This window comes from Lycorma delicatula, chromosome 4 (genome assembly GCF_047948215.1).
Source record: "Lycorma delicatula isolate Av1 chromosome 4, ASM4794821v1, whole genome shotgun sequence".
Classification (NCBI taxonomy): Eukaryota; Metazoa; Arthropoda; class Insecta; order Hemiptera; family Fulgoridae; genus Lycorma; species Lycorma delicatula.
This window is the reverse complement of record NC_134458.1, coordinates 67,248,824-67,275,394: the sequence shown is the minus strand read 5'-3', so window position 1 is coordinate 67,275,394 and position 26,571 is coordinate 67,248,824. Positions and strand designations below refer to the sequence as shown.

At 32.9% G+C, this 26,571-nt stretch overlaps 1 protein-coding gene across 1 annotated transcript; it reads right to left on the bottom strand.

The window, feature by feature from the left end:
- Positions 1 to 2,484: 2,484 nt before the first annotated feature.
- Positions 2,485 to 26,156, bottom strand: LOC142322635 (uncharacterized). The gene is made up of 8 exons (XM_075361713.1): positions 26,131 to 26,156; positions 25,546 to 25,644; positions 21,995 to 22,205; positions 16,998 to 18,155; positions 15,573 to 15,930; positions 13,964 to 14,169; positions 4,630 to 4,820; positions 2,485 to 2,613 (listed from the first exon to the last, which is right to left on the bottom strand). The coding sequence occupies exons 1-8, from the start codon at positions 26,154 to 26,156 to the stop codon at positions 2,601 to 2,603; spliced, it is 2,262 nt and encodes a 753-aa protein (XP_075217828.1). The 3' UTR covers positions 2,485 to 2,600.
- Positions 26,157 to 26,571: the final 415 nt, after the last annotated feature.

Genomic DNA, 26,571 nt, shown 5'->3' with positions numbered 1-26,571 from the left:
ATGGCCTAAAATACTTGGGAATCTGGGTTGAATTCAGACTAAAATTTAGTACTCACGTACTCCAGGCTTGTGAGAAGGCGGAGAAAACGAGGAGGCTTATTGCTAGCATACTCCCGAATACAAGAGGGCCCTCCCAACATAGGAGGCAGTTGCTTACTGGTGTGGTCTATTCAGCCCTGCTATATGGCGCGCCGAGTTGTGGGCGGGCATTGTTAGATTTGCCAAGTCCAAGTACAGAGTAAATTGGAATCCATCCATAGGAGGTGTTGCATCAGAGTAGCGGCCGCCTATAGGACGGTATCCAGGGAGGCGGTTGAGGTGATTGCTGGATTCCCGCCTGTAGACTTGATGATAATGCGGCGTAGCAGAACTAGGGAACTGAGAACACTCCCATTAGAGGAAAGAAAGCGTTCTGCTGAAGAATTAGAAGAAGAGATCGCACAAACATGGCAGGAGCGGTGGGGTCGGGCCACGAAGGATAGGTGGACCCACCGCCTTACTGGGGACATCAGGGGGTGGTGCCGGAGGACCCATGGCACGCTGAGTTTTGAGCTAACGCAATTCCTGGCGGGTCATGGGGGATTCAGGTCTTATTTGTATAGATTAATCTGAAAATTGGCCGGAGTGCGAGGTGGAAGAGACCCCCAACATGTTTTCTTTTTGTATTCGCGATTCGCTTAACAGCGTAGAGAGATGCTCGGCAACCTGAGACGTGAGCACATGTTTCGCTCTGAAGATACCCTACGAGTCCTATTACAAGGTGAGGCACAGTGGAAGACTGTGGAAAGATTCGTCAGGATGATCATGAGGAAGCTCTAACTATATGAGGAGTCCCGCAGAGGAGAATGGCCACGGAGGGTGCGTGGGTGGACAGGTCCTCGGCTGAGTGCCTAGCCTCCCCCCCCCCCAACCATAAGTGTGTGGGCTGCCTGGGTGCGATGAGGCCGGGGACACTCTGCTCGTGGGTCTGATGGTGGCTGCTGGTAAGTGATGTGACTATTTAAGATTTCTGTCTTGATGGCTCTGTAGATGTGTAACATGTGGGTGTTGTGGATGTTAGTAGCTTGTCCTGTTTTCTGCAGGTTCTTGTCGGTGTGTGTATTTGAAGTGCTGTATGTGTTGCTTCCAGTAGTGCTGTTTATGTGGTGTGTGACATTGTTGTCACACTGTGTGTGTGGCGACCCTGTTAGAGAGCCTGACACTGCTTAGGCGCCCATAAATGGGGTTTCTCCACCTCTTTAAAAAAAAAAAAAGCACCAAACCAAGAATGGATTTTTTTGGCTAAATATGTAGGCCAGAAAAAATTTTTCAAGTAACTTTCACTTTAAATGTTTCATTGTTGGTTGTATCAAGTTAAGATCATTTGAACTAACCAAAACCATTTGAACTACAAATGTGTACTCAAATTTGAGTAATAAGGGTAGTTTGGACAGTGGTCGATGGGGAAGCACCTGTCAACTAAGTTAACAAACCTTAAAGTACTATAAGTATGGCTAACTATACAAACAAACTACTAGAAATACAAAAAATTGTCAAAAAACAACACAAATTTTCTTTTGGAAACAAACTGGACTGAAGTGAATGAGTACCTAAAAATGGAATGTATTTTGATGTCTTTTGAGATCATTTATGTAAACTATTTAACAATGTCTTATTTTAAACACTTAAAGAGATAAGTATTGCTGTATTGTAAGTATATTGCTGTATTACATGAATTACTATAATATACGAGTGCTAAAAAATACTATTTATGTCTTATTTTAAGCACTTAAAGAGATAAGTATAAAAATATTGCTGTATTACATGAATTACTATAATATACGAGTGCTAAAAAACAGTATTTTGTTTTTTCTTTTGAAGGATATAAAATATGGCAGAAATACAAGTATGTTTATTTAGTCTTCCTGTACCTTTCTACAAAATCATCATAAAAAACATCTGTTAGTCTTTCTTACTACTATAAAACATCACACATCAGACAGCTCTTACACTGATTGTAACATGGAAAATTTTTTTTTATGAAAATGAAAACATAAATTTTCAGTCTCCCTTGTTTTCAAACCTTTCTATTTCTAAGGGGCTCCTGTATCATTACCACAGTAACTATTCAACTAATAACCACAAGTAAATTTTTTTACACAAAAATAATCTTTTCTCACATTTTTTATAGTTTTATTAAGATCATTCTTATAACAGTTTGAATATTCATCATGATGGAAAGTGATAACAAATTTTTGCATTCCTAGATACATAAATGGATACTAAACACAGAACTTCTATATTTTGAAATAATGAGTGAGGAAGAGGATTCTTTGATTTTACCTATTAAGTTATGAGATTTAATTAACACCAAAACAAATTATTCAATCGATAAATGTTTCATTCCTTTATTTTTTTAAGAGATAATTGTAAGTTACAAAATGAAGTTAAACAGATTAAATCTGTATGTTAAAAAAAAAAAAAAAAAACAATTGTACAATTTCAGTCGACTAGTGTACAATTTCAAAGTATCATTAAAGTTTATGTCAAGAACTAAATTGAGGCTTCTGGTTGTACAGCAAAAGGTGGCCCATCCTATAATTAGACTTCCAAGTGTGTTACTATCTTCTAAACCTGAAAAAATAAACAGCAAATTGGCATATCAGTTATGTTGTAGTTTTAAAATTCATTTCAAGTTTTATATATGATTTTGATACAGTAAAATATATTTATATCTATAAAATACAAATTTTATAATGAGAAATTAAAAAATTTCTGTACTGGGGTTTAACAAATACATTATCTAATTATCTAAATGTCCTGTAACATATAAATATAGATGATAGTAATTAAAAAATAATGACAAAGCAGAGAGTTTTGTGCTACCAGATAGTTTTAACAATTAGAAAGATTGATAAAAGTTGAATGAATAAATCAAAATAATGAATAAGAGAAGAGATGAGTTTGTGAGACATTTTCATTAGACGAACAAGGGTTAGGACCATATGTAAAGCCACTCAAGCAGGAACATGGATTAATGAAAAATATTGAAATACCGTGAATTTGATTTTATTTTCTATGGCTCTTCTATTTTCATGTATGTCTTAGGTTAACAGTATGAATTTATTCAACTATGTCAACAGATCTTTAGTTTATAATTATATAGTTTCAATCTGAACTGCATAATATTATTCAGTCAGTAATATTAAGTTTTATGTACTGTTAACTTGTTATTGCTGAGTCACAGTATTACTTGTCTGGACTGTGTGTGGCACTTGTGTGGCTCTGTGCTTCTGGCTGTACTACATCGTGAATAATATATAGATACATGGTATATATTTAAATATAAATAATGTATATAAAAAATTTAATTTTTTAAACAGTTACAGAAAACAGTTAAAAAACAATTACAAAATATATTTTCAGTTACATCAAAATGAAAAATTTTACTCGATGAAGGATATTTCTTCAATAGCTAAAGATGATGAAATATAAGAAAAAATCTATTCTGAAATTATCCACCATTGAACACATCATTAAATGGTGATATAGTTGATTGTACCAGCAGTTATATGATTCATTTTTAACAGCAGTTTTGACTGTAAAAAATTAAAACACAATGAAAAATGATATGTTTTACGAAATTGCAAATTAAATAGATTGTTAATTTGAAGAATTTCAGCTCATTTTTTAATTTATTTTAAGGCAACAATTTTTATTAAAGTTTTTTTCATATAAAAAATGAGGGAAAGGAGAAAAAAATGTTTCTGTTTCATTGCTATCAGTTAAAAACTTTTTTATCTGGTGAGTGGTTAACCTGAAGTCAGTCATATTTTTATTTAGAACTTGTTCATATAGAGTGAGCAGAATATGTTTAACAGGTTGGTGTTCACGGTGACTTCTGCTCACATTTCATCTGATGTCAACAGTATGCTGCTGCAGATTTTTACAATCTGTTATGTGTTAATGCATGGCTCACAAACTAAAATATTTAATACATAAACATAAATTATATTTAAAATATATATTCTAATATATTATTATTAATTATTACTTAATAAATATATTTTTTTATTATATTTGTAATCATCTATTTTTGTCTATCTTATTATATGTGATCAATATAGGGATTTAATTTAATCTCCCCAGGTAATTTTATCTGAAATTATGCACAATACAAAAAAATGACCTAAACAAAAGTTGTTCATGTTGGAGGGGGGACACCTCATAGTGGCCTTGGATTTAACCTTGACCATCATCTCAAGATTAACACAATTTTGTCAAATATAATGACCTATTTTTGATGCTACCAATGAAAAGAGCAAAAAATGTTGCATTGGATATATGATCACACATATGACCTTGAAACTTTTGGAAGGTCCATATAACTAACCATCAGAGATACAACAATATCTACATACACACTATCATCACATACCACTATCTCTGATGTTAAAATGAAACACGCTGTATAATGTATATTGAGTACTGAACAAGGTAAGAAATTTATTTATTTTTTTATTAACCAAATTTTACAAAAAAATATGATACACCTTTTAAAGAAATTAACTAATTTTAAAATGCAAAAACATAAAAAACACAAAAATTACAATTTCAATAAGAATGATTGGCTGTAAGTAAGATACGTACTGAGCTACAGTGGCATTTTCCCATTCTGAATTACCACACCTCATACAACTACCTAAGGGTTTAACTTGAGGTGATACAGTTCGATTCTTACAGACCCTGCATTTGAAGAAATATTTTTTTCCTTTTACTAGTTGGATCTTATGACCTCTTAATTTGCATAAATCAAATGATGAAAACCACAAATATCGACACTGAAATAAGCAAAATAAAAGATATCAAAATACAAAATATTTGTTATTCCTCATACTGATTAATTAATAACTATCTAAAAGTACCATTTGACTAAAAAAGAGAATTACTACTAAATAAAGAGAAAAACTTCAATGGATAGTGTAGATTAGTAATTCCCAAAAATTTTCTACCAGATTCCATTTTATAGAGCAAGCACTTTATTACTGCTCATTCCAAAAAAAAAAGTCAGAAATGAGCCAATAAATTATTAATAAACCTGTTATTTTTTTTAAAAGAAACCTTTACTACTTTATAAAATGAAATACAACTGATGATAAGAATTTCAACTGCATGTTCCTGTTTACCAAAATCTAGAAATAGATGAATAGTTTTTTACATCAATTTTTAATATTTGTTTAGAATATGTACAGCATATTTTGTCTAAAAAAAATAGATTTTTATAGCTTACAGATTAAATAAAAATTGTTGGTAGATTTACTTAAGATTTATTTATTAAAATTATATTGGTATTCAATTTTAAAATAACTCTATTACAGTTATAGTTGACATAACCTTATAACCTTAACATGATAGGACTCCAAAGGACCAGTGCCCTTTGGAATCTTCTTGCACTACAAGAGGACAATAGCACCCATTTCAGGAAATACTGGCCTAGATTATGAGATTGACATGGTTAATATAACTTTATAAACCACTAGACACTAAGTTAATTACTAAGCAGATTTTAATTTCTAGAAACACTTCAATATCATTGACTTCTTTTCAACATGTTGACTGCCACTGATTATATACCTTTACTAAGCCTTCCAAACATACTGAGAATTTCATTTTAAACACAATATAATGTTTACATTGTGACATTTGTGATAAATGTTTATGTTATGACAGGTAATATACTATAATATAATGTAATAAAATAATACATGCTAAATATTCATTTTTAGCTGGATTTCAGTTTGTTCTTATCCAATTCTTAAAAAATTCCTTTAAATATCCTTACTTTTATTATTCAAAATAAATTTATTATCTGGTTCACAACCTAAATGTATTCTACATTAGCTTTATCAGATAGTAAAATGGTGTCACTATTTGAGTTTAAACTTATATCATGTTAAGAAAGTGAACACTCAAGATTTTCAAGCCATTAGTACCTCATGCCTTGTGGGGGTGATCTCTTACATGATAAATTATTAGTCTGAATGAACCCCACTAAAGTGAGGTCTTTTTAAACTTAACTTTTTGACATTTCATATGTCAAATGCACATGTGTGTATGTGTGTGTGAAGGATAGCAAAGTAGTGGTCGTGAGAGCGCAAGGGAAGTCGTATACTGACTTGGTTAAGACCATGAAGACGTCAGCTTCGAAAGAGGAGGCCGGTGAGATTCTGCCCCTAAGGACAGAGTGAAACAAAGAGCTGGAGGTTAGAATAAAGGGATGCAGAAAGCGGAGCAATTCACCGCTACTCTCCGAGATAGGGCCGCTGGTCTCCAGTTGGATATGCGCACTCGAGGTGACAGACGAGCGGTGGTTCGCATCAAAGATATTGATGTGGATACAACCGAACAAGAAGTCGGTAATGCCATTGCAGACGTTATTGGTAGAAACGAGGCTTATCGCATCACATCACTTAGGAAGTCTTATGGAGACACGCGTAATGTAACGGTGATAACCTCTTATCGGGCAGCCAACAAGCTGGTAGAAGAAAGAATTATAATAGCATAGGTCCATTGTCAGGACTATATAAGGAAAGACAACAACCGTTGGTTTAGATGTTGGGGCTCTGAACACAGGAGCGCCGAGTGCCGGGGTCCAAACAGACTGGACCTGTGTTATAACTGTAGAGACAAGGACCATCGCATTAAGGAGTGCCGTGAGGCGATGAAGTGCTTAAAATGCAACAGCAGCAAACACCGCACCGGTTGCGTGACGTGCGGCCATGGCAAAGATGATTAAAATAAGGTTGTCTAATGCTAATCGTAGCATTCTCTCCCACGATTTAGTGGGAGAGCTGTTGAGGGGTCTCGCTGCAGATATTTTAGTGACCACTGAACTTAATAGACACACCGCGGCTAAGGTAGAGTGGTGTTCGGACGAGACAGGCAATGTTGAAGTTCAGAACGTCAGCGGCAGGTGGAGCTGGCAGTTATTTTATAGAGCTGAAGGTATTATTGCTGTGGAATTACCTGCAATTTTGTTGATAGGGGTATACATCAGCCCCAACTGTCATTTTCAAGAATTTGAAGCGTTCATGGAGAGACTTCAAGATACAATTGTTAGATCACCTAAGAAGGTCGTTTGGATGGGCGATCTAAAGAGTAAGGCCGTTGTGGTTGGTAGCCAATATACCAATAGGCGTGGTGAGGTTCTCACCAAAATTAGGCAATAAAGGCCAACTGGCCTTTATTGCCTAAATGATCATACACCAACATATGAGGCCAGGGAGCACGCTACGGCGCTTGACCTAACAATATTAGACAGTAGATGGCTATGGTATTAGAAATAGAGGATCCTTCGCTTCGTGTGATCGAATGTCAGAAACCTTCGAGATTGACTCGACAGCAGGTGGAAATAGTGGTAGCAGCTGTTGCTAGGAAGTTACGATGGGAGGAGGTTGTCGCCAGAAGTATTACAAGATTTGATAACCTATGAGATTGCCCATTTACCGAAGGTTGCTGGTGGTTTTCATCCGGTTTATTGGTGGATCGAAACGACCGCAAGGATGAGGAAAAATCTACAGAGGCTGAGTCATCGTAAACAACGGCTGAGAAAGCTGGAGGCGAGGAATACGAGGAAGCGGTGCTTAGATATGTGGAGGCAAGGCGCACTCTCAACTATGAGCTAAAACAAACTAAACTGAATAAATGGCGTGAACTGTGCGGTGAATTAGATTCTGACCCGCGGGAACGAGTATTTCAGTTAGTGATGAAGAAGCTTGGTAGAAGGTTGCCTGTCATCACGCAGGATAACGCAAATATGCAGATAAGAAGACTGTTTCCTCGAGAAGATGAGGGGAGTTAGAGATGATTGAGTGTGAACCAAAGCGCTTTTCACAAGAGGAGGTCACTGCAGCTGTCCTTAAATTAAGAGATCATAAAAGTCTCGGACCCGATGGAATACCGGCTGTCGTATTAAAAGGCTTAGTAAGAAGGGAAATTACTGATATTGCGAACCATGGCTTTATGCAGGTGCTTTCCTTTATGTTGGAAGGAGTCGCGATTAGTGTTCCTGCCTAGACATGCCAAAGATGAGATTAATATGGAATACCGGCCATTGTGCTTATTAAACAGTATGGGCAAGGCCGCTGAGAGAATGCTGGCGTCCCGCATTATTGAGGAGCTTGATGCGGGCGTTGGCATACACCCACCCAAATCAATATGGTTTTAGTCGTGGCCGCTCTACATTGCAGGTGGTTGCAAGATTGGGCTGCTCGGGTCAAACAAGGGACTTGGAGAACAAGAGGTATGCCGTTGTTTATTACATAGGACGTCTGTAATGCATTCGGGTCCTTACCTTGAAATTTCATAATATCCGCTTCAAGAAAGAAAGGACTTAGTGTATATTTACAGAGGCAGATTCGTGAATATCTAAGTGACAGATGGATCACTGCGGATTCACAAGGGAGTCGTTTAAGTTTCCAGACGTTTGGGGGTGGGTCCCGCAGGGATCGGTGCTGGGCCCCCTACTGTGGTTAATAGTATACTATAGTTTTCTTAATTTGACTTTACCCGAGGGTGTTGAGACTATCGCTTACGCGGACGATCTCTCGATCCTCGTAAGCATTAGATCAAAAGGCAAGATTGAAGAACCTGGCAATGCGGCTCTAGCATTAATAGACGTCTGGATGGGCGAACACGGCCTAGAGCTAGCACCAGCCAAGTGCGAATACAACACCCTCATGCGGAGGAGAAAGGTTGGGAACATAGTTTTGAGAGTGGGTGGTCATCAAATACAGGCCAGAAGTAGACTTAAGTACCTGGGGGTCATCATAGATCGAGCCTACAGATTTAGCGATAATGTGCTGGAGAATTGCAACAGGGCAGAGAGGACACTTGGGGCACTGAAGGTGCTGATAACCTCACAGGCTGCGTGTAGGGCTTCTAAAAGAAGACTAATCATGTCGACTGTTACTTCCACCTTATTGTACGTGGCCCCAGTTTGGGGTTCCGCTGTGAGAATTAAGAGAAATCTGAACAGAGTGCGGCATGTCCATCATCGGTCACTATTGGGCGTTGTTTTGGCATATCGCACGGTGTCCTACGAAGTTGCATGTGTGTTGGCGTCGGTTCTTCCGATAGAATTACAGGTAAGGGAGAGAATGAATACATATCAGCGTATGAGGAAGACGGAGGCTACGATTATTACCTTGAATACCTAGCAAGACAGTTGGCGGACAGGTAACAAATCGTTATGGACAAAGCCTTTGATTACTAATTTATCAGCATGGTGTAATAGGAACTACGGGGAAGTAAATTTTTATATCACTCAAATTTTAACAGGACATGGGAATTTTGAAGAACATTTATTGAGGATAGGTAGGAAAGATTACAGTGGGTGTGCGTATATATTGTAATAGTGAGGATTCGGTGGAACATACCCTGTTCAGACGCCCGGAATGGGGTGAGCGCCGGTCACGTGCCGGCATCAAGAGACTGACGCCTGACATTTTGATTGCATACATGATTGCTTGACCGGTCACTGGAAGTTAGTGGATGATTATGCAATAGCAGTGTTACGCGACCAGGATACGGAGGGTCGGCGCGGAGGATTTTAGCGTAGGGATGGATGGGCAGCCTCGGTCTCGAGGACCGGCATGCCTAGGTGTGCCGGTTCCAATGAGCGTCCAGGAACTCCATTGGGTCTGTTAGTTTGGATTCAAAATAAGAGATAAAAGATAAAAGGTGGAGAGAAAGAAAGACCGAGGCAAGTACTGTTAAAAGTTATAAACTGACGCAATTAAGTCCTGAGTCCAGGTGAAGAACTGACCCGAGAGAGATGGGGTGACGGACAGCCCCCTGCGGAGCCATCATTCGCCTGCACTTGTGCGGATGGGCGATGGTGATGATTCACGGGAACTCTTGACCCCCTCCCCGAGCTCAAAGGCACCCTCGGAGTTGTGCTATGCTTAATTGCTGATCTGACCTTTAGTGGGGAGGAACGGTGAATTAGGAGTTGGTAGGATGCGGGCACACATAGGCTCTTAGTAATAACATCTACCCAAACCCGTGCAAGTCTGACACTCCCCCACTTGTGGGGGGTATGTAAATGGTATTTTTCCACAACACCAATAAGAAAAATAAATAAATAAAGTAAAGTGATGTATGTAAAGAACCTGTTTTTTTTAAACTTGTGAATTTAAAAAATTGAAAAACATATATACATACATACATATATTGTATATTGTTATTTATGTGTAGGAGCAAAAAAATGCTTCTTGATAGTCATCAGTCAGTAAAGTCTGGGGTGTCCTTGGAAATGGTGGTTGCAGTATTGCTAATATAGTTAGATTGATTTAGAACTGGCCTTACCTTCCGTAATCAATTATAATTACATTTTATAATAATACATTAGATTTTTCACTTAATTTTCACTTCATCAATTCAATTTTGCTGGATGGATGCATGAATGGAGTTGGGGCTCTGTTCATGCATATACTATCTAATTATCCCATTGTAAGTTATTGTTCTCAATGACTGATTTTTTCATTAAAGATGTCTTCGCCTCTGTTATTATTAATTGCTGCAAGTCTAAAAGTTCTTCAATAACATCAAAATTTTCATTGATACAATTCACAGAAATATTTAATTGAGCAGGGTCATCTCAATTCTCCATCCCCTAAGGGAAGAAAACCCTCCATGTAGCATGTCTGGTCGCTATACCACGCCCTCTGTTCCAAAAAATGAGCAGGGTCAGTATTATCAGTGCTCTCTTCAAAAGCTAAAGAAAAATATTTACATGAGGCTAATGTAGACAAAATTTTCTTATTAACATTTTACAGCCAGATCATCTATGTGATGCATCACCATATTTTGCGAAAGGGCAATTTTTCCACCATTTTTTAATTTTCGTCTCAAAGTGTAATTAGTAAAGATTTGCAGACTTTTTTTGATTTCTTCCCCATCACAGTAAGGTTTCTTTTTTCGTGCTAAAAGTAAAGGAATTTTGTAAGAAGCATTGACCATTGACTTTAATTCTTCACTTTTTTAAAAGAAAAACATTTGTTGGCTTATAAAGAATTTATTTTTTTTATTAACGAAATTCTGTCCTCAAAGATGAAGTGAGAGGATACATTTCATTAAAATTGCTATGGGTTTGCTTGAAATGTTGCTCCAAGTTAATTTTTTTGGGCACTGCTACACTAGCACCACAAATCAAACAAACTGGTTTTGATGTATTTTGATTAGTAGAAAAAGAAGAGTTCCTACCATGCATTATTGAATTTTCAAAGAGCAATATCTTCTTCGTATTTTTGTTTTGAAGTAGATGGCTTACTTAAAGATATAATACGAGAAAAATTTAAATGACATGCACGAAAATAAAAGTAAAATTCACGTAAATCAGATCCAAGATCGACTTCATACAACAACTGTGCAGATTACCCAAGACAATGGCGAGTTGACACAGCTATGGGGCACCCATGATACTGGTGCTATCAACCAGACAGACTTCCTTTTTCCTGTTTAGCTTCCAGGAATTACCATTCAGGTATTACTTCAGAGGATGATATGTATGAGTGCAAATGAAGTGTAGTCTTGTACAGTCTCAGTTCAACCATTCCTGAGATGTATGGATAATTGAAACCCAACCACCAAAGAACAACGGTATCCATAATCTATTATTTAAATCCGTATAAAAGTAACTGTCTTTACTACGACTTGAATGCTGGAACTCTCATCTTCCAAATGAGGTGATTTGGGAAGACGTGTTCACCACTAGACCAACCCAGAGGATTAAGCAGACATGCCTGATGCCACTGTAAAGCAACACAAGTATAACAATTGAAAGGAAATAAAAATGTTAGATACCGGTGACTTGTAAGTGTTAACTTTACAATCAGTTGCAACTAAAGAATGTTTATATTAAATATAGTCTGAAAACTTATGTATTCTACTGAAAAAAAGTAATTATTGTAAATTAGACGAAGAGTATTAATTATTGTTTTGGTTATGTTTTCAAATTATGACAGATTTTATTTTTTTGTCCAAAGTTGACATTCAGAAAAAGGTTTTATTTCGAAATACTACACGTACCACTAACTGTGGCCCTGTGTGCCACAAGTGGCATGCTTGCCATGGGTTGGCCACAGATGGTATATACTGTAAACCAAAAAAAATTTTTAAAAATTGAAAAACATACATATATTGTACATTATTATTTATATATAGGAACAAAAAAATGCTCCTTGACAGTCATCAGTCAGTAATTTCTGGGGTGTCCTTGGAAATGGTGATTGCAGTATTGCTAATATAGTTAGATTGATTCAGAACTGGCCTTACCTTCCATAATCAACTACAATTACATTTTATAATAATACATTACATTTTTCACTTAATCTTAATTTTCACTTCATCAGTTCAATTTTGTTGTAGAGCTCAATTTTTTAAAAATTCAAACAAAATCCGTGGCATCTACTTTTTACAGAACTAATAGTCAGCAAGATGATTTTGATGTCAAATTGGACAAAGAACAGTTTACAAAGAATCTGTTTTAAAAAAGTATATTTTATTGTAGAGTTAAAAAAATAACAAAAATCATTTAAAATATCAGATCATTTTAAATATCAGCCATTATAGACTTGTATTTACTAATTTTTGCAAATTCAAAATTTCAGATTAAATTCAAATTATGTCTGATGTTGTGTTTATTTCAAAAAAATAGAAATAAGTGAATATTTTTAATAAATTGAAGATGAATGTTCAAATAAAAAATAAAAATAACTATTAAAAATTAAAATACACAACTGCCAAAAGAAAACATTGGTGACAAACATTGCTCTTTTTGTTCTGGTTTGGTTCCATTGTGATTTTATATTACACTACCAAATACCACATTTGAATTTTGAAAATTGGAATACTGGTTGTGAAAATATAACATTTCTGAATTACCGTGATTTGTTAGATCAAGGGTGCACCTGATACATGCAAATGTACATACTAACAAATACCCTGTTTGAATTTTGAAAAATTGGACAATTGTTTGCAAAGATATTATAAGAGCACCTCCCAAAACAGCATCTCAGGGGCACCCAGCTTGTTACCAGTTGATGGTGACAATTGATCTAGCCTCGCACAAGGTGCTCGCATAACCTCCTTACTCTAGCCTCACATGCAGTCCCCACTGGAAGCCCATTATTAATAAATAGAAATTTTTTAAATTTGTTTAATATTATTTTATTTAACATAAATTTAATTCTACTATTTTTGTAATATTATTCATTCGATTGATTTGAATAATTCAGTTCAAACCCAGCTGACACTGTGATAGAGGCTCACAGTTCATTAAAGTTTGTGCTTCAACTGGCAAATCTCCACTACTACATCTACATTTATACATATATAAAACACATACACACACACACACACACACACACACACACACATATATATATATATATATATATAGCCTATGACACTCCCAGTAACATAAGGATTCCAATGTGGGGTTATAAATCTAAATCAGTTTGGTCATTGAGGTGCTATGGTGGAACAAACACACACACATACACACTAAATACACTATACTTCTTTTTAGACAGTCGTGTAATAATCACCAACTAAAAATTAATGCATGCATTTAATTCATGCTCAACTGAAAAAAAAGTTAAGCACAGCATAGTTTGAATCATCAGCAGGGTAACAGCAAACAATCATTCTACCTTTTGGCTGCTGGGACTTTTGACTACTAAATATAGTAAAAGTGTTTACATTCATGAGAGAGATATTTTTAATTTATTTTGTATTTTACATTAAATCAGAAAATGTAAAACAATGTCTGATTAATTTTTTAAAAATTATTGATATAATACTGTACAGAAAATTTCATGAGAACAGATGGCCTTTTAAAAATTACTATTGTGAAAATGAGCAGAAGGATGGATGCACACGATTTACTAATTATTTAGGTACATGGAAATAAATTTATTACCTTTAAACACTTTACCACCATGCAGGGAATCATGTGAGCTTTGAGAATCCTTAATGGAATTATCTCTCTAGTAGATATTTTTGGAAAATATTTATCCATAAAATTATCAACTTCATATGTATATTTTTGTGATTTATCATTTTCAGAGGATTTATTCATTTTTATTTCTGTTTTCGCATCTTGTTGCATGGAGTTATTTATTTCATCTGTAACATGTGTCAAATATGTCAAGTAAATAACAATATGTGTCATGTAATATGTGTCAAGTAAAAAACAATATTTTTATATAAAACATGTAAAAAAACTGTACTAATTAAAAATATGCATTTTCACCAAGCACCTGCTATTATCATGTAACAAAGTTAGTCATCACTTTTACAACTTGGTCTCCTTATTCCTGTTTAGCCTCCGGTAACTACCGTTTAGATAATTCTTCAGAGGATGAATGAGGATGATATGTATGAGTGTAAATGAAGTGTAGTCTTGTACATTCTCAGTTCGACCATTCCTGAGATGTGTGGTTAATTGAAACCCAACCACCAAAGAACACCGGTATCCACGATCTAGTATTCAAATCTGTGTAAAAATAACTGGCTTTACTAAGACTTGAACGCTGGAACTCTCGACTTCCAAATCAGCTGATTTGGGAAGACGCGTTCACCACTAGATCAACCCGGTGGGTTTACAACTTAGTCTGAAACATCTATTCTGAAAATGAGCTGAATGAATTTTTATTCCATTTGATAACCTGTCTGGTATACCCAAGTTGTTATCATTGGGTACACCTGGCAGCTAGATATAACTAAAATTTGTGCAGTGGAAAATTAATTTTAGTAATCTTTTTAATCATCAGTAAGGTATAAGAACATAATATTCAGAACCAGATTGTCAGAAATCTGAAAGTAATGAGTGGACTATTTTAAGTGACAAGGTATCCAGGTAATTGAGAATTAAATATATGGGCTGTAAAACAAAATTTAAAATTGCAAATTTAACAGCTTCTAAGCATGAAACCAGTCTAAATGCATTTTACACTGGTCTAACGGCAAAGAACCACTTTTATTTTGCTGGAGATTTGACTCTTTACAATTTTTTTCTTATCAGACTTTTTATATTTGTTATTAGCTATAAGCAATTACAAGCCAAACATTGCAAAATCATAAATTATCTCACTTCCTTGTTTAATACAAGAAAAAAGGTTAGGGAATTAGGGAAAAGGTATGAGTATTAAAGTATTTCAATAATCTGTATTTTTTTATGACAGTAAATAACACATAGACTTAACCCCCAACTAAGATAAATTCTTTATATAACATGTTTTGAGCAAACATAATCATTTTTTACTTTAATGAGTTCAATCAGACAAATATTTTTCGTAAAGAGAGCTTTAAATTTCTGTCTCAAAAAAAAAAAAAAAATATATATATATATATGTATATATTTATATCTACGCTGAATTAAGATTCAGCTTAGTAACTTATACTTGGTTTAGTTGATTTCCCTTAATGTTCAGCTGTCATAAATAAATAAAGATGGTTACTTGGTAATATAGCATATAACCAAGATGTTATACATAAAACATGTTATTAAATGACATCGCATGAATTACCTCCACAGACTTCAGCTATTGATTTCTTTCTGTTATTATTTCGACAACTATTATTATTTGGATGAACTTCCTGCTCCGTACCACATTCAGGTATATTTTCTTCCTGCTCCGTACCACATTCAGGTATATTTTCTTCCTGCTCCGTACCACATTCAGGTATATTTTCTTCCTGCTCCGTACCACATTCAGGTATATTTTCTTCCTGCTCCGTACCACATTCAGGTATATTTTCTTCCTGCTCCGTACCACATTCAGGTATATTTTCTTCCTGCTCCGTACCACATTCAGGTATATTTTCTTCCTGCTCCGTACCACATTCAGGTATATTTTCTTTTGTTCTTAGGTTTTCAGCATTTATCTAAAGCAAAATTTTAAAACAAAAGTATTACAACAAACTAAAGAGAACTTAGTACAGATTGTACAGTTAAATAATATTCAGAACAGCAAAATTTTGATTTTATTGTTAGTTTTGCACAATAACTATAAAGATAAAAGTATAATTTAATTAGCTTATCATGATTGCCACAAATGAAGTAATAAAAATTCATATAATGTGATATTTATGATGGAGATGCTAATGTAACACCAGTTCCTCGACTCTTTCTCATAGTATCTCTACTATTGTAAGATGGCTATAAAATAAGTGGGTTATCTTGGTTATAAATGGTTATCTTGTACTAAGTGAGTACATGCATATACCAATAAATTCTGTGTCATATAAAAGGCTTCAAAAATAATATAGTTAGATATCTTTTCTTAATATATAATCATGTTATTTATAGTTTAAACAGCCAAGTTGTTTTTGCTGTATTTCATATTTAAGTATTTCATTTAGAGTATGTGTGCGCTACTATTATATACACACAAATACACAGTTATTTGCATTCACATGCATGAGACACAGAAGAAGATTCTGTTTTTTTGAATTAATAACTAATATTGTATAAAATACAAATATTGTATGTGATAAATGGAATAAGCATAATGAAAATATGTGTTTATTCATAAATGAACAAGTAAACTGACATTCTCAATAAAGTTTAGTAATACAAAATAGGATTCAAAAAGCACTTACAATGGCAACTTCTATTTGAAATAGTAGTTATGGCAGGAAACTTATAGTTTCATGTGCTGGTAATATTCATGACATTACATACAGCTATGAATATATTGTCATGTTCAATTATTTCTTCTACAACAATAGCAAATAGTAGTATGTTAATGTTAAAAGTATGAGAACTGACTAATTTAAAAGTGAGTGATACTTTAATATTTAAAAATGATAAATTTTACATTTTATTTAAAAAAAGCCATCAATCATTAACATTGCCAAAAAAGTTATGTTGAAATGGTGTCTAAAAATACTCAAGAAAAACTTTTACATAATAAGAAATAGGAAAATGAAATTTAAGGTAATTATTTTACCTCAGCAAATATTTGACTGTTACTTTGTGGTATCAGTTTGAGTATGTCAGACTCCTGCACACCAGCAGAAGACTGTGGTAATTGTTCTATTTGCAAACCAGATTTCTCAGAAGATGATTTATCAGAAATTATATTACTACAAGAACTGTTACATTTATTACTGCCAGTTTTATTTAAGAATTCACTTAATGTATCCAAAATTTGCACTATTTGAAAAACTACTTTTGTTTCTTCAGCTAATGTCGAGGAATTACAGTTTGTAACAAAATAATTTAACAATTTTCTTAAAAAAGCATGACTACTAATTCTGTTGTCCATATTTTCTTCATTTGTCAGGCTTTCAGTCAATGGTTTTGTTGAAAAATGAGGATCACAGGTACCTTCAAATTCAAGTGTGTCATCATTATTTTTTATTTTTAAGCCTGTTTCATCAATAATAAATGTACATTTCATCCCACAGTTTTTTAGTACATTGGAAATACTATCATAAGTATCAGTGATAATTTTATTAAATAAATCAGTAGCTCTTTTCTCTATATTTTCATTAAGTTCTAATGCTTCTGAAGTTTTAACATTTACAGAATGGCCCTCTTCTTTATCATTTTGGTATTTTACAACTCCATCAACTAAAATACTATCATTCACAGTATTTTCATTTATAGTGTGAGTTTTTCTCTTTTCAGATCTTTCAAAGTATAAGCTATTACTCTTGTCGTATGGTAATAATCTTGAGCGAGGTGTGTGTAGAATACAGTTTTTCATTTTTGAAGTGCTATCCCTTTTACCATGACTCATTTCTCTTAAATTCATTTTTGCTTTCAAGCACTTTTTATTTTGTAAATGATTCTTTTTGCTACTTTTCACTATCTTTTTATTGCTATCATATTCTAATAACCTTAAATTACCATTAGTGACAGATGTTTCATTTTCACTGACATTTTTCTTTTTTCTTGTATAATTTTCATTGTCTGAGTAAATTTCATTTTGAATACAGCTCATTTTGTTTATATCTTTTTTGCATTTATTAAGTTCAGTCAATGAACTATTAAAATTAATAAATTCTTTTGAAGCACACTTATTTATACAGTTTATCTTATTCTTATTAGGTACAACTGTATCGCAGTTATCAGATTTAGATGAAGTTTTAAGTTGCAAACTCTGAAACATAAAGTTATAAATTATAATATCTATTTTAAAATAAAACATTACCAATTTTTTTACATTTTTCAATAATCAATGAAGAATCTACAAACAATCAACTGTTATGACCAGGTCCACTGGCAAATATTCTGACACATCAATTCTGTTGCTGATTTTTTGATGGTAGGTCTTAAAATGCTAAAGCAAAGGTAAAAATTTATTTAATATTAAAAAGGACAAGAGCAGATAACAAAAATTAGGAATACATTGTTATTTAAAATTAAAAATATTAAGTGGCGTTTTTCAAGTATAAAAATTAAGAATCCAAACTAAAAAGCATGTCTTATAAAATTGTCTAATCATAATCAAGAAATTTTACCATGGTAGTCTAAATTGTATCTATCTGGCTATACTCTTCTTGTATGATGCTTATTGATGTTACAATTATTTCTCATTACTCACATTGATCTCTTTAGCTGAACAGCAATTAATGGGCTCTATGAGATAAATGATTCTTGTTTTGCATCAAAACATTATTAAATTATTCAAAGGGTGGATTTCTGATTTTCTTCTTTTGCTTGGTAGTTAACTGACTAACTTCAAGGAGGTAAGACTTTAACTTATTTTGGTATTTGTGTGCTTATAAACTCCACAATCATCACATTAAATGAAGAAGAAAAAATCCTGAAAAAAGAGGGAAGCTAATGTAAATAAGAGAAACAGAAACAAAACAAGAATATAACGCTGGAGTGCCAGAGAAATATTAATGACAAATATGAAAGTCAAACAAGATAAAGAAATAAGAGCAAGAAAAACATTTGGGGATGCGTAGATACTAAGAAGAATGGAAATCGATTTTATCAATATTAAAAAAAAGAAAATTTCATTATAATAAGAGTATAATTTTTCTAACCTGAAATTAAAATTTATTCAAAGAAAAACATGATGAAATGAAGTATAGACCTATGATTTTATAAGGTATTGTCCAAAGGAATTTTGATACTGTCTTTTTATGGTAAACTAAAAGCTGACCAACTTTTTAAGTATGGAAAATTTTGAAAAAGTGACAGAGAAAGTTCCAAACAAAGAGCAGTACAATATTAAGCTTTACAATATTAAGCTAGGCTTTACAATATTAAGTATTATTTATGAAATTGTTTGAGGCTTGAGGACAAAGGCAGGTGAGCTTTTTCAGCAGTGGCTGGAACAACTCATGATGTTATTGTAGTTACTGAGGTAGCATTTAATTGACATTTCATAAATGCAGATTATTTTACAGATAAATGGGTTGTTTTCAGTGCAGACTGTAAATATGATGAAATTGTAATTACTATAGGTGGGACATAATGATTACTGTAAATAATCAGCTCCAGTGCTACAGGGGGATGAACTAGAGCTGACAAATGAATGTGTATGAATTGAGTTGCCAATGAAGGACAGTTTTAATGATTTAATTGATAATCATTACTTCAGTCTAGAATAATGTCCTGATGTTCTGACTATTTTAGATTGCTTAGCAATAAACTGGACACCAAGAATTATAGGGAAAAATTAATTGGCGATTTTAACGCTCCTGGGATGAACTGAATGATAATTCATTGAATTAGCACAGACATTTTTACACTAGGAAGAAAGCTGAGGCTCTTTTAGATTTCATTGAAGATCAAAATATGTGGCAATATAATTCCCATCTACCTCAGGGCAGAAAGTAAATTTTGTACCTGGCTGTATCAAACCCTAACATAGATGTGGAGTTGGAAATTGATAATTTTCACAATGTTCTTGTATTGGAGTTCATAGTTGATGAGATAACATCTTCATCCATAGATAGACAAGTACTTAATTACGTCACAGGTAACTAACTATCTTGGTCTGTATGACGCTGCTGGAAAGAGAGATTGGAACTTAGTCTATACTTACTCAAACGTTGAAGAGGCATCTTGTTACTTAGTGAGATTTTAGAATCTAAAATTACTCAGCTTGTACCTGTAAAGAGGATAAGGCCAAAGGTTTTCCCTAATTGGTTTTCACAGGAACTCATGAGATATTTCAGAATGAAAAGAGCTGCTCATAAGAAATTTAAGAAGACTGGATGTGATGAAGATTATAATGATTTGGCCAAGGTCAGAAGAAAAGCCAAATCCGTACTTAGACAGGATACTTCAGCTAGGATGTTGAATGTTCAGAATGAATTGAAGATAAAACCTGCTAACTGTTTAAATACATCAAGTCATTTATGAAGGAATCTGGCAGGATTCATTGGCTATTTAATTTTAGTTTGCAATCTGCAACTTTTCCTTAGTGTTAGAAAAAAGCTCTTGTATCACCAATTCCAAGAAAGGGAACTTTCATGAAATATGCAATTATAGAGCAGCGTCTGTATTAAATATAGTTTTAAAGATTTTGGAGAGAACAGTCTTTATAATGAGAAGATCCATATCCAATAATTTAAATAACATGCTGTTCATGCATCAAGCAGAAGTAAAGAATAAGAGACAGGCTGACTTTTGATTTTTATAAGGCTCTTTACTCTGTTCCCATTGATTTATTTATTAATAAGTTAAAACTGTATGGTTTCCAAGGAGAAATGTTACAAAGGATAAAGCCCTATCTGGCAAATAGAAGTTTTTAAGTCAAAGTATCAGGTAAAGTCTCAAGTGACTACATTGCAACATCTGGCAGTCTGCAGGGATCTATTCTTTCATATATTATTTATATTGTACATTAGTCACATCAGAAAAGGCATTGAGTCAAATATTTTGATATTTGTCGATGATGTCAAATTATATTCATGATCTACAATGGTCTCACAAGCAGAATCATTATCCCTCGTCAGCTCCAATAAAGAAGTGGCTGCTGTAATGGTGGCTATTAGAAGGTGACATTGATACAATCAGGATGATAGCAGACATAATTCTCACCTATCTATCCGATGGAAAAAGAATGAAGGGTAGAGAAAGAAGATAATTAGTTTACACAGGTTTGATCACATTGATTGAGAGTTTACTACCTCTGATCAGGGTAGTTTACCATTTTGCCCAGTTACACATGTAGAATACTGCAATGCTAAAACAAATTAAGAATTTACTGAACAGCAGCACAGACGCTTTGATCTGTGTTACATAAACATTGGTTTTAAATGGAAGAATAATACGAAATAGACTGTTTGAAAATGGAAGTACTCAAAATATTTTTAGCTGGGTCAAAATGGTAACCCACAGAAAATCAGGAAGAACAGAAAGTTGTATAATTAGAGATCTAATTTTACAGATGAGAAGAGAGAGATGGGCAGGAAATGCCTTAAGGTGAGAGAATAGTACTTTGAAAGATATTTCAAAGGCAAACCTGATTGTAGTACTACCTGTCAGGCCAAAACTTAAGAGACAGGATCACATCCAAGAAAGAAATAACAAAATCTACAGTGAATGAAGAAGGATTAAAGGGATTCCAAGTATAGTAGAAGCTCAAGGGAGAGGTCAAAAATCATCTTGAACTTAAATTAACAACAGTAAGAAATGCTGAAAAACAGTTAGAATAAACCATAAAATTTGTTTTGTTCTAGTCCATGACATTCGACAATGATATTTTTTTCACAGAGATTGATGCAACCAGTTACTGATGGTTGCAAAAATAACTAAAAGAATTTTGAAGTAAGTTTTTTAAAAATATTTCATTGTAAACTTGGTTCAGAATATATTTTCAAAATTTTAAATTAAGCCTACAAAACACATCAAAAAACACTTATTTCAACAGAAAAAAATTAATGAATAAAATGACGTGGTTTGTTAATTTAAACTGCACTTAAACCACATTAACTCATACATATCTACTAGCAAATTAAAGGTGGTTGACTATACCTTCTCTTTTCCTAAAACTTCAATACTAGTGCCAGGTTGACATGTAGTAATGGGATGATAAATGGGGGCTGACGTTGGTGACTGAAGAAAAGTATAATCTGTCGCATTTGTTTCATTAGTAGAAAAATTTGGTTTTTCAAGTGAATGAACTTCACAAAACTTCCCAAGGCTTTTATTAATTACTTTGTTACATTTATCTCCAGTCTCTAAGCTAAAAAAGAAAAAAATAAATTGAAAGAACATAAACAACAAAAAGAATAAATTTTAACAGAAAGGGAATACAAACAAAAATATAATCAATCATATAGAGTGGATCCAGAGTGTCCAGTAAATTCCCAAACTTTTTAATTAGTGCCAAATAGTTTAACATGATGAGTTCTTGCTGCAATCTAAGGGAATGCAATATTTTTTTCACGCTTTATGTTATAAATACCAGTATCAACAAGTGTTAGATGTCCTTGACAATTTTTATTGCATTTTAAGTGAGTGTATTCACAGGCAACAAATTTATGAGAAATTTTGTGAAACTGAAAAGTATTTTTATGGAGACATATGAAATGTTATAGAAACATAATTTGAGAATGAAAGTTTAAGCAGATCTCAGATGTACAAGTAGCAGAAACATTTCAAAGATAGTTAAACTTCAAATATTCAAATATATAGTCAATCATTCAACATTCAAGCCAAAGGCTGACCATCAACATTCAAACCTGATTAAATTGCTGAATAAGTTAGAGAAGTCATTCATTTAATTGTTGTTTAAATGGTTACAAAGCAGCTAAAAGAGTAAGTACTTCAAAAACTGTTTATCATGAAATTTGCTTATGCAGAATTTATGTATAAGTCAAATGGCTAAATTTGTACCTTGCCCTTCACTGCCAAGCAAAAAAAAAAAAAAATTCTGAGCTGATGTGTGTCAAGAACTTATAAATTGAGCTATGAAGATTGATGCAATATTGAAAAAAAAACTCAATCATCACAATGGTATCAAAAGGGGCACCACGTCTGAAAAAATTGAGACAAGTATGGTCAAAAGTTGGTCATACTGACAGCTTTTATGAATCTGAGGGCTTGGTCAACATAAATGTTTTAAACAAGGTAAGACAGTGACCAAGGAATATTATATTTAAGTAATGAAATATCTTCATGAAGTTATCAGAAAAAAAGATCCAATGCTTGGAGGTTAAAATGATGAACAGTCCATGCTGAATGGCCCATAAAGGCTCCATGTACTTGCTCACACATCAAAGCTTGTGGAAATATTATTAAAAGCTCATGTTTTGACTCAACTGATCCAGAAGGAAAATTTGCCAGCAAAATAACGCAATATCCTGATATGAAGTGTTCCAAAAATGTTTTGAAGGATGGAAGAAATGTTAGGAGAGGTGTATTCAAAATGGAAGTGACTACTTTTCAAGTGACAAAGCAAACAGCTTCTAACATACAAAAAAATTTATTTAAAAAGTTTGGGAATTTACCAGACACATCTCATAAAAGGAAATAACTCACAATATTTAAATAAGAAAAGAAAAATTAAACAATAAAATACTTCCAAAATTTTTCATGCAAATATATAGAAATTTCCCTAATATTTAGGACAGATTTAAATCTAGGTTAACTGACCACAACAAATATGATGTACAAATGTTAAGTTATTCACAACATTTGGTGATTAAAGAAAAGTGGTTTTTTCTTAGGTATGGAGGTTACAATCTGTTTATAACAACTAAAAATTAATATGAACAAGGAGATTTTTTGTTTCTTTTTGTGATGTGGTTGTACTGCTATACCAGGTCCATTTTCTATATTCTCAGGGTTAACAAAAGGCATAGTTGATTATTATTATTTATTGTTGTGTATTAAATGGTATCTTGTGGAAATTTGTTCAGTTTTGTGTTATAAAATAACACATTCATGTTATTCTTACTTAATGCAGTACACGTAAAAATAATGGATGTAACCTCAAGAACACATTCCAGAACTCTTTCTCTTTTGGATCGTACCCAAATGACATAACACCAAATAGCTTTTGAGTGATGAGTTTGTTTAAAAACTGTGAATGATATTTTTGGGTAGTTAAATGAAGTTTTTTCTCCTTAAAGAAATAAAACAATTACAACTGAGAAAATACCTGTACCACAGGAGTACTTATTATTGAGAACAAGTACAACTACTGTGGACAATTAGCTATGGAATTAAATTCAAAGTTATCAGCAGGTGAAACAAATGTACCTGTAATCTCTTAGAAGATAATTATAGCCAGATAAAAAACTATTTAGCTGACCAGTTTTCCAGCTAAATACCTGTTTTTTAAGTTAAAAAGCAGCTTTTAAAGTTAACATGCATAAAAGGCTGATATGGATTGAAGTACATGGAGACTAGATCAAAGAAGACTAGAAAAACATTATGTTTTCCATCAAGTCATTTTTATGTTCAAAGGCAAAAAAAAAAAAATATTTTCACTAGAAGATATCAAGTGAAAAAACATCATCACCCTAATTCCAATAAGAATTTAAAAAGTAAGTGTTTTGGGAGGGACATTTAAAAAAAAACATTTTATGACATTAAAGACGTAACAACCAAAACCTTTCTAATTGAAATTACATTTTATTAAGCTGTATCTTAAGATTAATTTGTACTTTATTGCAAATAATATGGTCTTGGTTTCAACTTTTTGCAAGGTTACAGTTTTTTTTTCACCTATCCTTCAAGAGAATTGATTTTTTCTTTTCATATTTGCACATAAATATTTGCACATATAAATGAATGTCTGAGATGCATTAGGAAAAGAAAAACTGCTCTTTATCTTTTATAATTTTCATAGTATTTTCCATCTACATACACACACATACCAATTATTATTTTGAAAAATATTACAAAAAAGGTAATTATAATTTGTATGCTGGTAATTAAATTGGTAGATTTTCTTATAAACTGAAATCTAATTGCACTTGTGAACTCATGTGAAATGAATATGTCACATGCTAAAAAAAATATAACCAAACAATAGATTATATGACAATACATGTCCATAAGATTCTCAATAAATATATATAATTCAGTAGCCTGGTATGAGCTACAGAATTTGATTATAAAATTTAATAATTATGAGTAAATGGCAATCAAAATATATTAATTTTTTCAAGCCCTCTTAACTGTTAAATGGTTTCTGTTACATTTTGTTTAAGTTAAGTAATGAAAAACATGTAGAAGGATATTCTGTTGGTAGATTAATTTAAAAAAAATTTGAAATTGATTGACATTTGTTAATTCTTGCTTATTACACAGTTTTTGGCATTATTAAGAGAATCTTACTATAATAAAGAAGTATGGCTTGTAGAGATCAGTGGGCTTGACATTATTCTAAGCAATATTTGGGTTAGATTATGAGAGAAGAGGGAAATATAATTTGATCGATCTGACTTTTGTCACAATCAGTCTAAATTAATTACTTCTTTTTTATTAATTTTCAGTTTTGTTATATCTAAAAGCATTGATTCTGTTATGAATGGAATCATTAAATTTGTTAATGAGTTAATTCTATCACCCACTTGATGCTACAAACTCCAAGATCCTGTGACTGTCCAAACATTACTACTTGATCAGCATTACTTATGTAAAACACCAATTCTTCAGAATCAGTAAGAGTTCTGTGAACAATAAAAAATATTGCCATCAATTAAAATAATATCATTGCACTGTTACACAGTTGCTTTTTTATTAATAACCTGACTTAAATACAGAGATGGTGGGATAGTAATCTTTCTGCATGGGGAGTGAAGCAACTGTTTGACTTTCCATGCAGATGGTCAAAGGCCAGGCAGGACTAATTACATTTTAATGCTAATAGCTTCTTATAGTCTCTCGAGCACCATTCTGTTGTCAGGTTAAAATTAACAATACATCAGATCTAATGATCGACAGATGTAACATACAGGATACAGCAGCTTCTATAAGCAGTAAAATATCTGAGACTTCCAGAATATCAAACAATAAAGTTTAATATTACAGAATATAAATTTTAATATTATACCAACCAGTCAATTAAAAAATAATAATAAAAATAGAATTTCTGAAATTTTACTCATTTTTTTGACTTGAATTTTGTAACATCATAATACATTATTACTACTTACCTTATATTAGTATAATGCAACTGCATTTCATTATTTCAGAGTTCACAACACTTCAAAAACTGGGGGAATGAAAAGGTATTATTAGATTAAAAGGTTTATATATCGTATACTAATCTATAAGGCATACAACTTTTGAAGTGCCTATACAAAGTCATGACAACTTCCTGTATAAATACTGAAGTACCTGTATTAGTGCAAAAACTCAGTCTACCTGCTGTTACTAAAAAGTACTGTTTTAACCAAAAAATAATTAGAACAAGAAGAATCAGGAGAAGTATAAATAAAAAACTTTGTTAAAAATTCTTTATCTTGATTTAATTTCTAAAAAAAAAAATGTATCATGATTTATGTCACCATTTAAATATTAAGATGGGAGAGTTCACTATTTTCTTTTAAAAAATGTGACTAATGGGTCCAGTGTCTTTCATAGACTTATTTCAG

Excerpts from the sequence above, each read along its gene's own strand:
- LOC142322635 (XM_075361713.1), bottom strand. The coding sequence starts at position 26,156 with ATGCAGTTGCATTATACTAATATAAG. Across the intron at positions 25,645-26,130 it reads TTGCATTATACTAATATAAG|AACTCTTACTGATTCTGAAG; the intron begins GTAAGTAGTAAT and ends TATTGTTCACAG. Across the intron at positions 15,931-16,997 it reads ACAGTCAAATATTTGCTGAG|ATAAATGCTGAAAACCTAAG; the intron begins GTAAAATAATTA and ends ATTTTGCTTTAG.